The sequence below is a fragment of the Aspergillus aculeatus genome (assembly GCF_001890905.1).
Source record: "Aspergillus aculeatus ATCC 16872 unplaced genomic scaffold ASPACscaffold_17, whole genome shotgun sequence".
Classification (NCBI taxonomy): domain Eukaryota; kingdom Fungi; phylum Ascomycota; class Eurotiomycetes; order Eurotiales; family Aspergillaceae; genus Aspergillus; species Aspergillus aculeatus.
In genome coordinates this window covers 125,952-138,220 of record NW_017962992.1, presented here as the reverse complement: position 1 = coordinate 138,220, position 12,269 = coordinate 125,952, and the positions used below count along the sequence as shown (strand labels likewise).

At 51.1% G+C, this 12,269-nt stretch overlaps 4 protein-coding genes across 4 annotated transcripts; all 4 read left to right on the top strand.

The window, feature by feature from the left end:
• Positions 1 to 286: 286 nt before the first annotated feature.
• On the top strand, positions 287 to 2,721 carry ASPACDRAFT_125573 (UDP-N-acetylglucosamine diphosphorylase). Its single transcript, XM_020196828.1, has 3 exons — positions 287 to 1,298; positions 1,361 to 2,095; positions 2,165 to 2,721. The coding sequence occupies exons 1-3, from the start codon at positions 582 to 584 to the stop codon at positions 2,234 to 2,236; spliced, it is 1,524 nt and encodes a 507-aa protein (XP_020052479.1). The 5' UTR covers positions 287 to 581; the 3' UTR covers positions 2,237 to 2,721.
• Positions 2,722 to 3,712: 991 nt separating this feature from the next.
• Positions 3,713 to 4,766, top strand: gisB (putative zinc knuckle nucleic acid binding protein; the record flags this gene model as incomplete). The annotated part of the gene is made up of 6 exons (XM_020203915.1): positions 3,713 to 3,767; positions 3,935 to 3,946; positions 4,006 to 4,047; positions 4,109 to 4,224; positions 4,287 to 4,469; positions 4,530 to 4,766. 6 exons carry the CDS (start codon positions 3,713 to 3,715, stop codon positions 4,764 to 4,766), a joined length of 645 nt encoding a protein of 214 aa, XP_020052478.1.
• Positions 4,767 to 7,586: 2,820 nt separating this feature from the next.
• On the top strand, positions 7,587 to 9,384 carry ASPACDRAFT_125559 (putative ribosomal small subunit assembly protein; the record flags this gene model as incomplete). The annotated part of the gene is made up of 3 exons (XM_020196827.1): positions 7,587 to 8,079; positions 8,109 to 8,515; positions 9,346 to 9,384. The coding sequence occupies 3 exons, from the start codon at positions 7,587 to 7,589 to the stop codon at positions 9,382 to 9,384; spliced, it is 939 nt and encodes a 312-aa protein (XP_020052477.1).
• A 376-nt stretch (positions 9,385 to 9,760) lies between these two features.
• On the top strand, positions 9,761 to 10,834 carry ASPACDRAFT_46898 (general transcription factor IIH subunit TFB6 family; the record flags this gene model as incomplete). Its single annotated transcript, XM_020201862.1, has 2 exons — positions 9,761 to 10,160; positions 10,284 to 10,834. 2 exons carry the CDS (start codon positions 9,761 to 9,763, stop codon positions 10,832 to 10,834), a joined length of 951 nt encoding a protein of 316 aa, XP_020052476.1.
• Between the last annotated feature and the right edge of the window lie 1,435 nt (positions 10,835 to 12,269).

Genomic DNA, 12,269 nt, shown 5'->3' with positions numbered 1-12,269 from the left:
TGTGTTGTCCAGCTTGGCCCCTCCTCCCTCCGCTTGAGGCCTTGCATCTTCCGTTTTCCTGACTCTCCAAGACTCCAACCCATAGTTGAGTCTAAAAATAATTAATTGTACTGTACTAAGAATGATCGATCCCCTGAAACCAGGGGTCTTTCTGGCGGTCAGTGACAGGATTGGGGGCAACAATCAATCAATCAATCATGGTACATACCTCCGTAGTCGAAGTAGTACTAATAATAAAATTAATAGTGGTTAATAACAATAATAATAATAATAACAACTAAGTCATGATTTTTGCTGGTTTCATCCCAGTCTGTTGGTTTGGTTGTTGTACTCAGTTACGTAGGTTGTTTTTCTTAAGAGCCGATCTTCCCCTCCCCCTCCCCCTCCAATCCCTCCTCTTCCCAGTTCACCCCGCGCTCATAACAGCTTCCTCTCCTTCGTCCCCCCTCCATCTTCCTCCTTTTCCTCTTCCTTCATTCTTGCTCTCCCCCAGTTCTTCGCTCTTTTCTATACCTCCTCCCGTCAGTCTATCCTTGCCTCTGATACCCTTTGATTTCCTTCTTGAAGTATCGCTGTTCATCATGGCTGCCGCCGCCATCAAGGAGACCGTCTCCAACCTTTTCCACAGCCAGCCCGAGAACGCTCTTCGGGAGCCATCGCCCGAAGAATTCCAGCAGCTCAGACAGAAGTATATTGATGCCAAACAAGGTCACGTTTTCGCCTTCGTCGACGAATTGAAGTCCGCGGAGAAGACCCAGCTTTTTCACCAACTGAGCAATTTCGACCCCAACCGGATCAATGAGTTGGCCGACAAGGCCTTGAACCCTCCAAAGGCCCAGGAAGGTCCTGCCTCCCTGGAACCCCTCCCTGACGTGGCTACTGCCTCTATCCTGGATTCGGACCCTAGCGACATCCAGAGATGGTATAAGGAAGGACTTCAGTTGACTGCGGACAACAAGGTGGCTGTGGTCCTGATGGCTGGTGGGCAGGGAACGCGCCTGGGTAGCTCCGATCCTAAGGGCTGCTTCGACATCGGCCTTCCGAGCCACAAGTCTCTCTTCCAGATTCAGGCGGAGCGCATCGTCAAGTTGCAGCTTTTGGCCAAGAAGGTTACCGGGAAGGACGCTGCCATCCCATGGTATGTGATGACCAGTGGTCCTACTCGCAAACCAACTGAGGAATTCTTCCGCAAGCACAACTACTTCGGGTTGGACAAGAGCAATGTGGTCATTTTTGAGCAGGGCGTCTTGCCTTGTATCTCCAACGAGGGCAAGATCCTGATGGAGAGCAAATCCAAGGTACGTTGAGTTGGATTGTTTTCGACCGCTAGGGATCTTGGGTTCTGACCACTCTTATATAGGCAGCCGTGGCTCCCGACGGCAACGGTGGTATTTATCTGGCCCTTATCACCTCCGGCGTCAGAGAGGATATGCGCAAGCGTGGAATCGAGCACATTCACACATACTGTGTCGATAACTGCCTCGTCAAGGTTGCTGACCCCGTTTTCATCGGGTTCGCCGCCTCGAAGAACGTTGATATAGCTACCAAGGTAGTCCGGAAGCGCAATGCTACTGAGTCCGTGGGCTTGATTCTCCAGAAGAATGGCAAGCCCGACGTCGTGGAGTACTCCGAGATCGATAAGGAGACAGCTGAGGCCAAAGACCCTAAGCAACCCGACGTGCTCAAGTTCCGTGCGGCGAACATTGTCAACCACTACTACTCGTTCCGTTTCTTTGAATCGATTGAGACATGGAGCCACAAGCTGCCTCACCACGTGGCCCGCAAGAAGATTCCCTGCATCAACACCGAGACTGGCGAGTTCTTCAAGCCGGAAAAGCCCAACGGCGTCAAGCTCGAGCAGTTTGTCTTCGACGTCTTCCCCATGACGCCACTGGAGAAGTTTGCATGCATCGAAGTGCGCCGGGAGGACGAATTCTCGCCACTGAAGAACGCTCGGGGCACTGGCGAAGACGACCCTGACACCAGCAAGGCGGACATCATGAACCAGGGACAGCGTTGGATTGAGAAGGCTGGTGGTGTTGTCGTCACTGAGGGTGAAGCCGTTGGTGTTGAAGTCTCACCACTGATCAGCTACGTAAGTACACCCCCTCTGGTACGCATTCCGCGCCATGACACAATGGAGACTAAGACAACTGGTTATTAGGGCGGTGAGGGGCTGGAATTCCTCAAAGGCCGTGAGATCAAGGCCCCGGCGGTCATTGAGAAGGAGGAGTGAACTTGCCCACGAAAATTATCATAAGCATCGACCAGCTGGGATGGATTAAAGTGCATGTATGGACATATTCAAGCATTGATACTGCAGCTTAACTGCGGCAAAACTTGGGAGGATATCGAAGTTGAGGAGCATGCTTGTGCGTTTACAAAGTGTGATAGTGTGCTGCTATATGCACATGGCAGATCAATAATACAGAAAAGAACCACGGAACGCTGCGCAGCTGGGGGCATGGTTTGCCACCCACAAGCCTTGATTGAATAGCTCTATCTCTGGGATCCAGTGGTTAGATACACCACTTCTAGTATATCAGCTCATGAAATGGGACCTTACAGCTTCAGCCGCTGGGGAGCTTTAAGGGCACTGCGTCGCCCAGTCCGTCTGGCTGTACGGAGTAGATGCATCGACCAAGAATTGACCAATTGCCGGGATGAGGGTAACACAATGACAATTACTGTACTGAATACACCCTCAATACATAAGCACGATACAATTGTACTGGCGGACCTGGCATTGCCCCCTTCGGCCCTTCCACCGGTGCTAATCCGGGGAGGATCCAACCTTTCGGCCAAAACCTTGCACTGATAACTTACGGAAAAGCCCGGGAGCTAACTTGATCTGGGACTGGCACTGGAACCTACAGTCTTCAGATATATAAATTACTGTTCGTAACACTGTAACCATACATCACAAAATCGGTCTCTTTCTGTTTCCTTGCTTACTTAACTCAATCGCTTGGACTCTGACTGGTACTCTGAAATTCCGTTATTTTTCTACCTTGTACTCATATCTCTGCCTTCAGGCTTGTATATTATTAATTCTAGATTACTTGAATTGAACAGGATGTTCTATCATATCTCTTCCTAGTCTCCTAGTCTATCATCTCATCCAGCGCATCTCATGCTCGGTTAGTGTTACTGTTCCAAATTTCCGTTCCGTTACGATTTTTCACCTGCTTGGTCTTATGTCAGCCCACTCTGTCAAGGAGCAGGCTGTCAAAAGTGTTGATTCCTCCAAGCTTCTCGAGCTAACGACTCTATCAGGCCTTCTGCCAAAGATTGGAAGGGTGTCTCACTGGTCTTCTTTTGTTCATAATCTAGGAAAGAGTGAGTGCTCTCCTACGTCTCCCCCATCGTGCTGCATTCCCGGTGGCCGCATTGCGCGACGATTCTTGCAAGTTTCTTTCGCCGCTGTCCCCGATTTTTGCTCCCGTCCACGACCTGCCTACATTCAATCCTCCACGATGCGCTTGAGAGGAACAATTGCATGCGAGTCATATGCAGCAATGTGGCGGATCTCTGATAACTTCCACTGTTGTTGCCCAAGTCTTCGGGGGGGAAGTTGCATGGCATCCAAATCTTTCCAATGCGACCACCGGCGCCCAGCTCGACAACAAATACTGCAAGCACACTTTATTGAATTCAGAACCGCTGACGGCGATGACTATAATCACACATAGGCTCGTTCCATTCTTCAGCAATGTTGTTGTATCGCCGAGCCTGCTACAAGTGTGGCAACCTTGGCCACTTTGCTGGTTAGTTGATAGTTCAAAAAACGCCTGTAGCCCAGGCCAAAAATCGCTAATTGACTGGTGTAGAGGTCTGCTCTTCGTCTGAGCGTCTCTGCTACAACTGTGGGTGGAATCTAATGACCTAATTCAAGCCGCTGTATTCAATCGCTAATCACCCTCTCATATAACAGGCAAGCAGCCCGGTACGTCTCATGCGATGCATGTCACATGCGCACCCAGAACATATCTAACCCGCCTACAGGACATGAGTCCAGCAGCTGCCCGCTTCCCCGTACCACCGAGAGTAAGACAGCCTCAAGATATCTCGTTCTTTACGATGAGGATTCTGATATACGGTCTTTTAGCCAAGCAGTGCTACAACTGCCAGGGGGTAGGCCACGTTCAGGCTGATTGCCCTTCGCTTCGCGTTAACGGTGCCACCGGCCGCTGCTACAACTGCGGCCAGGCCGGCCATCTCGCTGTATGTCGACGGTCCACCCGAACACAATCGTTCTAAAAGTAAACTCATTGATCATCTCCTAGCGCAAATGTCCCGTTCCTGCTACGGGTGCTCCTCGGGCCCCTGCTGGCCCCCGGGGTGCCTTCAACCCCGGCTTCCGTGGCGGATATTCTCGTCCTGCCACCTGCTACAAGTGCGGTGGCCCCAACCACTTTGCTCGTGATTGCCAGGCTCAGGCCATGAAGTGCTATGCCTGCGGCAAGCTGGTATGGCTTCCAATCGCCAACCTCCTATCCCTCCCAATTATCCTAACTAACGGTTTTCAGGGCCACATTTCTCGCGACTGCACTGCTCCCAACGGTGGCCCCTTGAGCTCTGCCGGCAAGGTTTGCTACAATTGCTCCCAGGCCGGCCACATCTCTCGCGATTGCCCCAACGGTGTTGTCCCGAAGCCTGTCGATGCGACTACTGCCGCCCCTGCCGCCCCTGCCCCTGCCGCCGGTGGTGAGGCCAGCCAGGAGGCCGCCGCTATTGCGCCTGCAGCTCCCGCCGCTGTTGCCTAAATAAACCTCTACGATTGTTCATCCCCAATCATTGGGAGCCACTCCCATTCTTTCTTTTTGTATTAGGGCTAGCCGACATTGGTCTCGATTTTCTTTTTATTCCACGTTTCTTCCTTTGCATATATTGCGGCCTCCCACCATTACAACTCTTGGTACCGACTGATATCAATCTCCGTTATGTATACGACGAACAACAAAAGTTTCACGAAGTCTTGGTTTTCCTTACTGCTTGGGTCCTAAACACTGCTCAGGGACTTATGGATGGCGTCTATTGATCACATTGATCACCTCGGGTATCTTTCTCATTTACACAAATCAGGTGCGGCAAGAAAAGAAGGAGACGAGGCCCAGGCGAGGCGAGGGGTTAATTGAGCGCAGAACAGACAAATGGTGGACCGCATGGGAACAGGCTTTAAAAAGGGGTTGCTGGAATTATTGTGTATGGGTGTGTATTTGCTGAAGATGTGTGACTGGTGAAAAGACTTACCTGGCGCTGTGGCAACCTACTCATCTTTTCGTACTATATCCTTCTCATATACCTCGATTGGGAAGCGAAACAAAAATACAAAAACGAAGAAACACCACTGAAAGTAATTTTCTCAAGGGCGTACTCTGATGTTGGGTTTGGTTTGCGTTGCGTGGTGGGGGTGCTCGATCAGTAGTACTTCTGTTGGGGTTTCCAGTTCTGTGCTGCTGCGCCTGCTGGATACTACAACGTACATGCAGTACTGTTGTTACCTCCCACCCACTCCATGGTTTCGCCCACCCCTTCTACGATCTGGTCCTAGCAACAGGCGACACCATATTCTTTATTCGTCGACATATATTCTAGACGACTTTAACCCGGCGCTTTCAGGCAAGAACCATGCCAGGCTCTGACACAAGTGACGAGTTCGGTAACGATGTAGATCCCCTGCTCATCCTCTCAGTTCGCTTGATCTTTTGGAAATCCTGTCTGCCAAAAGCTGAACTACTTTTCTCCCATGACAGGCCTTCATCGTCGATATTGATTCAATCCAATCTCACGGTATACCTTCGGCCTCTCTTTCACTGCTTCCCTCATTCTTTCCCTACTTCATCTGGCTCATTAGCAAATAGGGATTGGAGTTGCCGATATCAACAAGCTGAAGGCGAATGGTTACTTCACAGTTGCAGTATGCCATCGTGTCCAACCGCTCCTTCTCTTGACCACCTGCTCACCTGTTGACTTTCTCTGCAGTCCGTTCATAGCGCTACGCGGAGAACATTGCTAAAGATCCGCGGCTTCAGTGAAGTCAAGGTTGAGAAGATCAAGGATGCTATTCAGAAATGCCTGGTGGGTGCTTAAATTCCCCGATATGCTCTCCGAGGAGTGAATCTCATGGCCCGGAATCAGCCCTCGGCCTCTGGTTTCATGACAGCGATGGAGCTGAGCCACCAGCGCAAAAAGGTGGTACGCATCTCAACAGGGAGCAAACAGTTCGACTCCATCTTAGGGGGGTGAGTTTCTGTTACCTTAAGATATGCACCATTGACGTATTCTAATCATCACGGTCCTCGCAGGGGCTTTCAGAGCATGAGCATCAGCGAGGTGTATGGTGAGTTCCGCTGCGGCAAGACCCAACTCTCGCATACCATGTCCGTCATTGCCCAGCTCCCAAAGGAAATGGGCGGGGCCGATGGCAAAGTGGCATATATCGATACAGAAGGCACTTTCAGACCCGAGCGCATTGCTCAGATCGCCGAACGCTTTGGGGTTGACCCAGACTCCACGCAGGAGAACATCGCTTACGCTCGAGCCCTTAACAGCGAGCATCAGCTAGAGCTACTGAATACCCTGAGTCGCGAGTTTGCCTCCGGGGAGTATCGGCTGCTGATAATTGACAGCATCATGAATTGCTTCCGCGTCGACTACTGTGGACGCGGGGAACTTGCAGAGCGTCAGCAGAAATTGAATCAATTCCTGATGAGACTTGCCCATATGGCTGAAGGTATGGTGCTACATATATGCAACCCTTACATGAGATACGTCACAAGGCTAACTATATCTGAACGTGCAGAGTTCAACGTCTGCGTCCTGATGGTTTGTTGTCGTTCTTCTAACCCTGTGCTATATGTACGGACCCATTCTCATCGAGATGCAGACCAATCAGGTTCAAAGTGACCCTGGCGCCAGCGCTCTTTTTGCCGGGGCCGATGGCCGTAAGCCGGTTGGTGGGCATGTCCTTGCGCATGCATCTACAACCCGAGTGCTACTTCGGAAGGGGCGTGGCGAGGAGCGAGTGGCCAAGATCCAAGATTCACCGGGTTTGCTAAGTTACTCTCATCGAACATGAACTCTGCCTAATTCTTTTCAGATTGCCCTGAGCGTGAGGCAACTTATCTGATTACCAACGGCGGAATCAATGATCCAGACAAAGTGTAGTGGGTGGAACATGTATGTCCTTAGGGCATAACATGACAGGGTGCATGTCGGATGTATCGCGATTGATTACCGAATCATCGATGGCTGTAATTTTGCATCATGGCAAGGTTCATGTTCCTTCGAGATGATATTTAAACGTACTGTACGAGTATGTGCGTATTTCGTGTTTAGTTGTCAATTGACCTGAACTCTTCCTTTCGGACGTTTCTGCTTGTCGGGGTAACTTACACTCTCTCCGCCTTCCAAACTGCCGGTGCAAAATTATCTCCCCGCCCAAATCGAGAAAAAAAAGTTACCCCGATTACAATTCGCCTTCTTTGGCTGCGCATCCATCCCAATCTCCTGCTTCCGCTCGCATAATTCGCATCAAAGAGTCGGGTGGTTTTTGTTTCAAGTTAGGATTTCGGATGGCTACGATGAAGAAAGACCTTGAGGTGGCGGGTTACGCCGTGCTACCCCTGCAGCTCCCCAAGACCTCCTCTGCAAAGGCCGCGACGCATTACATGTATCTCCGAGCCCACGAACCTCGCATTCCTGACGAAGACACCCCTCGCTCGATGTTCATCGTCAACGTGCCCATCGACACGACCGAGATTCACTTGCGCCACCTCTTCGGTACCCAGCTCGCGGCCGGCCGAGTTGAGCGCGTCCACTTCGAATCCGTCCCCACGAAGAAGAATCAGGCCGCGATACCGCAGGCAAATGTCGGCGGCGGCGGCAGCAAGGCCAAGAAACGGAAGCGCGTCACCGCCGATGAGCTGGAGTCTCAGCTGGAGGATATCGCACTCCCCGCGATCTGGGACCGGCCGCTCCAGAAGAGCGGAGCGCACGCCGTTGTGGTTTTTGTGGATCAGCCCAGCATGGAGGCCAGTCTGAAGGCTGCTCGGAAGGCCGCGCGCAAGGCGGTCAGTGGCAGCAAGAAAATTGTTTGGGGGAAGGGCTTGACGAGGACCGTGTGCCGGCTCTCGGGCTGGAGCGGTATCTCTTCCACTCACAGGCTCGGTACCCCAGCCGCGGAGAATTGCTCCGCACGGTCAATGATTTCATGACGGTGTTCGAGCAGGTGGCCGAGAGCCGGAAGCGCGAGGCGGCGCGCAAGGCCCAGGAGCCGGACGAGGATGGCTTCGTGACGGTCACGAGTGGACCCAAGCTGGCGGACGCGACCCACGAGGATGAGGCGCGGGAGTTGATCGAGAAGCAGAAGAAGAAGCAGGAGGGCCTGGAGGACTTCTACCGCTTCCAGTCCCGAGAGAAGAGGAAGGAAAGGCAACATGAGCTGTTGCGAAAGTTCGATGAAGATAAGAAGAAGCTGGCGGATCTGAAGAGGAGAAAGGGGAAATTCGCGGTGAGTTTGGCTCGAGAAGGTTCCTTTGCGTTTGCTCCTCTGGGGCCCTCGTTTGATTTCAAGAAGCTAACGAACGCACTTCCATGTGCCTTCTCTGCAGCCTGAGTGATTGTGTCTCTCGGCCGGGATTCTCTACAAGTCAATTATTCCACACATCGTCTTGGTTTAGCGCGGCGTTAGGGAAGGGATTATTCCAAAAGTCGAGTCTTTCGGGTAGATAGAATCCTGTGTTTTGAGGCAGAGGTAAATATCTCCAGTGATGTGAGTGCTACGTTTATGTTTTGTGCCCTAACACCTAACCTTTTTGTTTTTCCGTACTTTGTATGCATATGATGAATCCGCTGGGGCCAGAATAGCAAGACTCAGCTAGCGGCTTGATGTCCTGCCATGCCTTCAAAAACCAGCATTACTCAATCTTCTCACCTTTCTGAAGCCAGAGTTTGGGAATAGACGTTGTGGAGATTCATGGGTCTTTTCTGGAACACGTGCTAATTGACTTCTGGGGTACAGAGAGCGTCACGAAAGTCGGACCAGCACTGGCGATCGCTTGGATCAATCCATACTTTTCCATACGAACAGGCTTATGTCGCGAATTCTGTAGACTTTGGGTGGTTAGAATCTCGAGACCCATTCTAACCGCCAACTGCCTTGCCAAAAGTCTCCAATTTATGGACTTGCATGGTCAGAGGCATCAATGTTGTTTCCTGCAGAATCAAGGGGATATTTTCTGAACAGGCAACATTTTTAGGACAGGAAGCAGTCACCAGGAAACACTGAGTACTTTTGAGATATGCTGTTTCAAGTTAGCAAACTACTTAAAAGACAAATAGAACCGACCCTTGAAAGAGCTATCTGTCAAGCTTCCGTAGGTGGCACCCCTCCACAGCCGCTACCATTACTCCGTAGTAGTTACTACTTAATGAACTACTTAATAGCTTGACTGAGTGCGACATCACCTCGTGAATGCGGATCGCTTCCAATAAAAATCTCTTCGATAAAATTCCTTTGTTCTTGAGACGTCGCCGCTGGGTTCAAGCCACCGAGAACCCGCTATACCGCATTGAGTAGTTCGACGTCACGCAAGATAGTTAGCAGATAGCTCTGCGGTACAACCACTATCTACTTCTGATCTTCTCTGCTTCGTACGAGTAGCTCGCGGCAAAAAGCCAGGACACCTCCTTCAGTTTAATCAAAGAACCTAACAAGAAAAGAATTGTCTACATGGCTGCACTTTCACCAGCGACCATGCCCCGAGGACAAGACGCCGGCGACATAGGAGGAGGAGGGGGGGGTGGCTTCATCCCACCATCAGCACATCTTCCATCCCCGACACCCACCACATCCACCGCAGCCCCATCGCTTCTCCCCAAACCACGCGCCCACCCTTTGCGGCTGGGTTCCGCAAAAGAAGCCACGGTCCTAGAGTATATCGACAAGAAGCTTCTGTCCATCAACCGCCGGCATGCTAAGAAGTTCAGCGGGGCTTTGATTGGTGATAACAACAACAGCAGCAAGAGCAACAGCAATGGCAGCAACAGCCAGCGCATAGCACCGGTGACCGAGTCAGAAAGGGGCTACGAGAGCTTTAGGGAAGTAGCGAAAGACTTTGAGAGTTTGGTGGATGTTTTGTGGGTTAGTGGGACTCGTATGTTTCTCCCTTCCCTCTCTTTTTTTTCCCTTTTGGGTTGCAACAACAGTGAAGGAAAAGACGTCGTGGTCTCATATTGGCTGGCTGACGGACATGTGTTGGTGCTTTTCTATTTGGCAGCTTCATTACAGATACCCTACCTGATCTCGTTGGCCGTTCAGGTCAACTCTTATCTACCGGATTATCCATTCTCGGCGAAGGCGACGTTCCGGTTGCTGCGGAAGCTGGACTCCGTCTTTGCGTCGCTCCTGCTGGGGGAGGATGTGGACTCCGGGGCGCCGTTGCCGGGGTTTGAGGCACGGACGAACGTAGTCTCGATGACGGAGAAGGTGCGTATCAAGAGTATCGCGGAGACCTGTCGGGTTGTGGTTGTGGAGGCGAGGGAGCAGGAGGATCTTGGCGATGACGATGATGATGGTGAGAGGAATGGGTTTGGGGATAGTAGTGAGAACGATGATGAGGATGAGTTGATGGATGATGCGCTGGGGATGGATGAGTATCCGATCCCCGGTAGGTGGGAGATGGAAACGGCCAAGGTGTATGAGAAGACGATCCAATTGCTTGGGGATGAGTTGGGGCAGGCCGATACTGGGGAGTTCTGCGATACTGATATGGCTGCTGGGGAGGAAGCCGACCAATGCGATGGGTTGTTGGATGCGGAGGCAGATTGATTGGAACCTGATGCTTTTCATAGGGTCCTCAAGACATTTATCTACTCGTTGGTGTTTCTGCTTTGAATGATACCCGGATTGACTTGATTGACCGGAAAGATATTGGGGTGTGAACTGCTAGCTATGTCTGGATTGTGCTGATTCAATGCAGCAGCACAATAGGAAGACTTGGCCTTGGCGCATGCCTGGTCAGCCTCCGATAATAGCTTGGAGCTAGAATCTGCTGAACGTGTCGTGTCGTGTCGTGTCGAGTCGAACACGTCCCAGATTTTCCACACCTGACACGACACGTATAGGTTGTCGTTGTCGGCTGTCGGGATTTCGACTGCGCTGCATATCAGCACCCTAATAGTCTACTGGTCATGACCTGCCGACCCCTGGTACTGCTTGAACTACTGGCATTGAGGATTACGAAATCCTCTTAGATCGGATTCATCCCATGGTTCCTGCAATTCCCATTCCAGAGAACTGCATTGGAGAATTGAGACAGAGGAGTTCGTGCTGCGAGACAATGAAACAATTTTCTTTTCTCAAGATCACTCACTGTCTGGTGAATGGAATCCGGCTACGGAAAGCATAGCAGTAAGTCCAACTTGAATACTAGATTTTATACTATATAGATCTGGTCTACTCATAGCATTGGTGTAGTCAGTAAATCCGAGTAACTCCCGACGGGGTAATGGGAGTGGTTGGTTTGAGACTGAACTCTCCAGGGAGGAAAGTTATCTGCAAGGGACCGAGTGCTGACCCAGGCATGATCGTGTAACCCTCCCCTCCAGAGGGGAGCACGCACAGCTTGGACCGGAGCACAGTCGCACCACTCGATTCGGGCTTAGTTGTGCTGCAATCCTCGCATGGCAAATCCTCGATCGGGTCAACATGAATGAGGGGCGTGAGCGTACCCATAAAAGCAGCCTTGCGCTTCCTCATCGATTACTGAGTATTATGTATAATAAGTACTTATTATGATGAGCGCTGGGTGCATGTCCTGTATGTATGTAGTACTGTACTGTACTGTGCAGAGTAACATAGTACGATGCACCCTTGCTCATGCCAGAGTGTGTGGATGGGAGGGAGATAGAGAGGAGGATGGATCATGGGCAAGTTGTATGTGCCAGAGGAAACTCGCACTCTGTTATAGAGTGATTCGCGTCGCGTCCGCGTCCGCGTTCTGATAGGAAAAAGAGGAATCTCGCCGTTCGTCGGTAGATTGAAACGGGGAGAGTCAATTCGGATGCTACATGTATCTTGGTTTTGAATGGCAAAAGAGGTACGAGTATACATACTTTTTGTGGATGAAACACACGGAAGCTAAATATTCAGATAGTTATCTTGAGACACTTCGTGTTGAATGGGTTAGGTGCAGTGTAATGGTAGGTTACGGTAACTTACTAGGCAGTCTGCTCTAACTGCACACACAGTATGCCGTGGACAC

Bases quoted from the DNA above. Each gene is read 5' to 3' on its own strand.
- ASPACDRAFT_125573 (XM_020196828.1), top strand. From the start codon at position 582: ATGGCTGCCGCCGCCATCAAGGAGACCGTCTCCAACCTTTTCCACAGC. The intron at 1,299-1,360 runs GTACGTTGAGTT...ACTCTTATATAG, and splicing joins TGATGGAGAGCAAATCCAAG to GCAGCCGTGGCTCCCGACGG. The intron at 2,096-2,164 runs GTAAGTACACCC...ACTGGTTATTAG, and splicing joins TCTCACCACTGATCAGCTAC to GGCGGTGAGGGGCTGGAATT.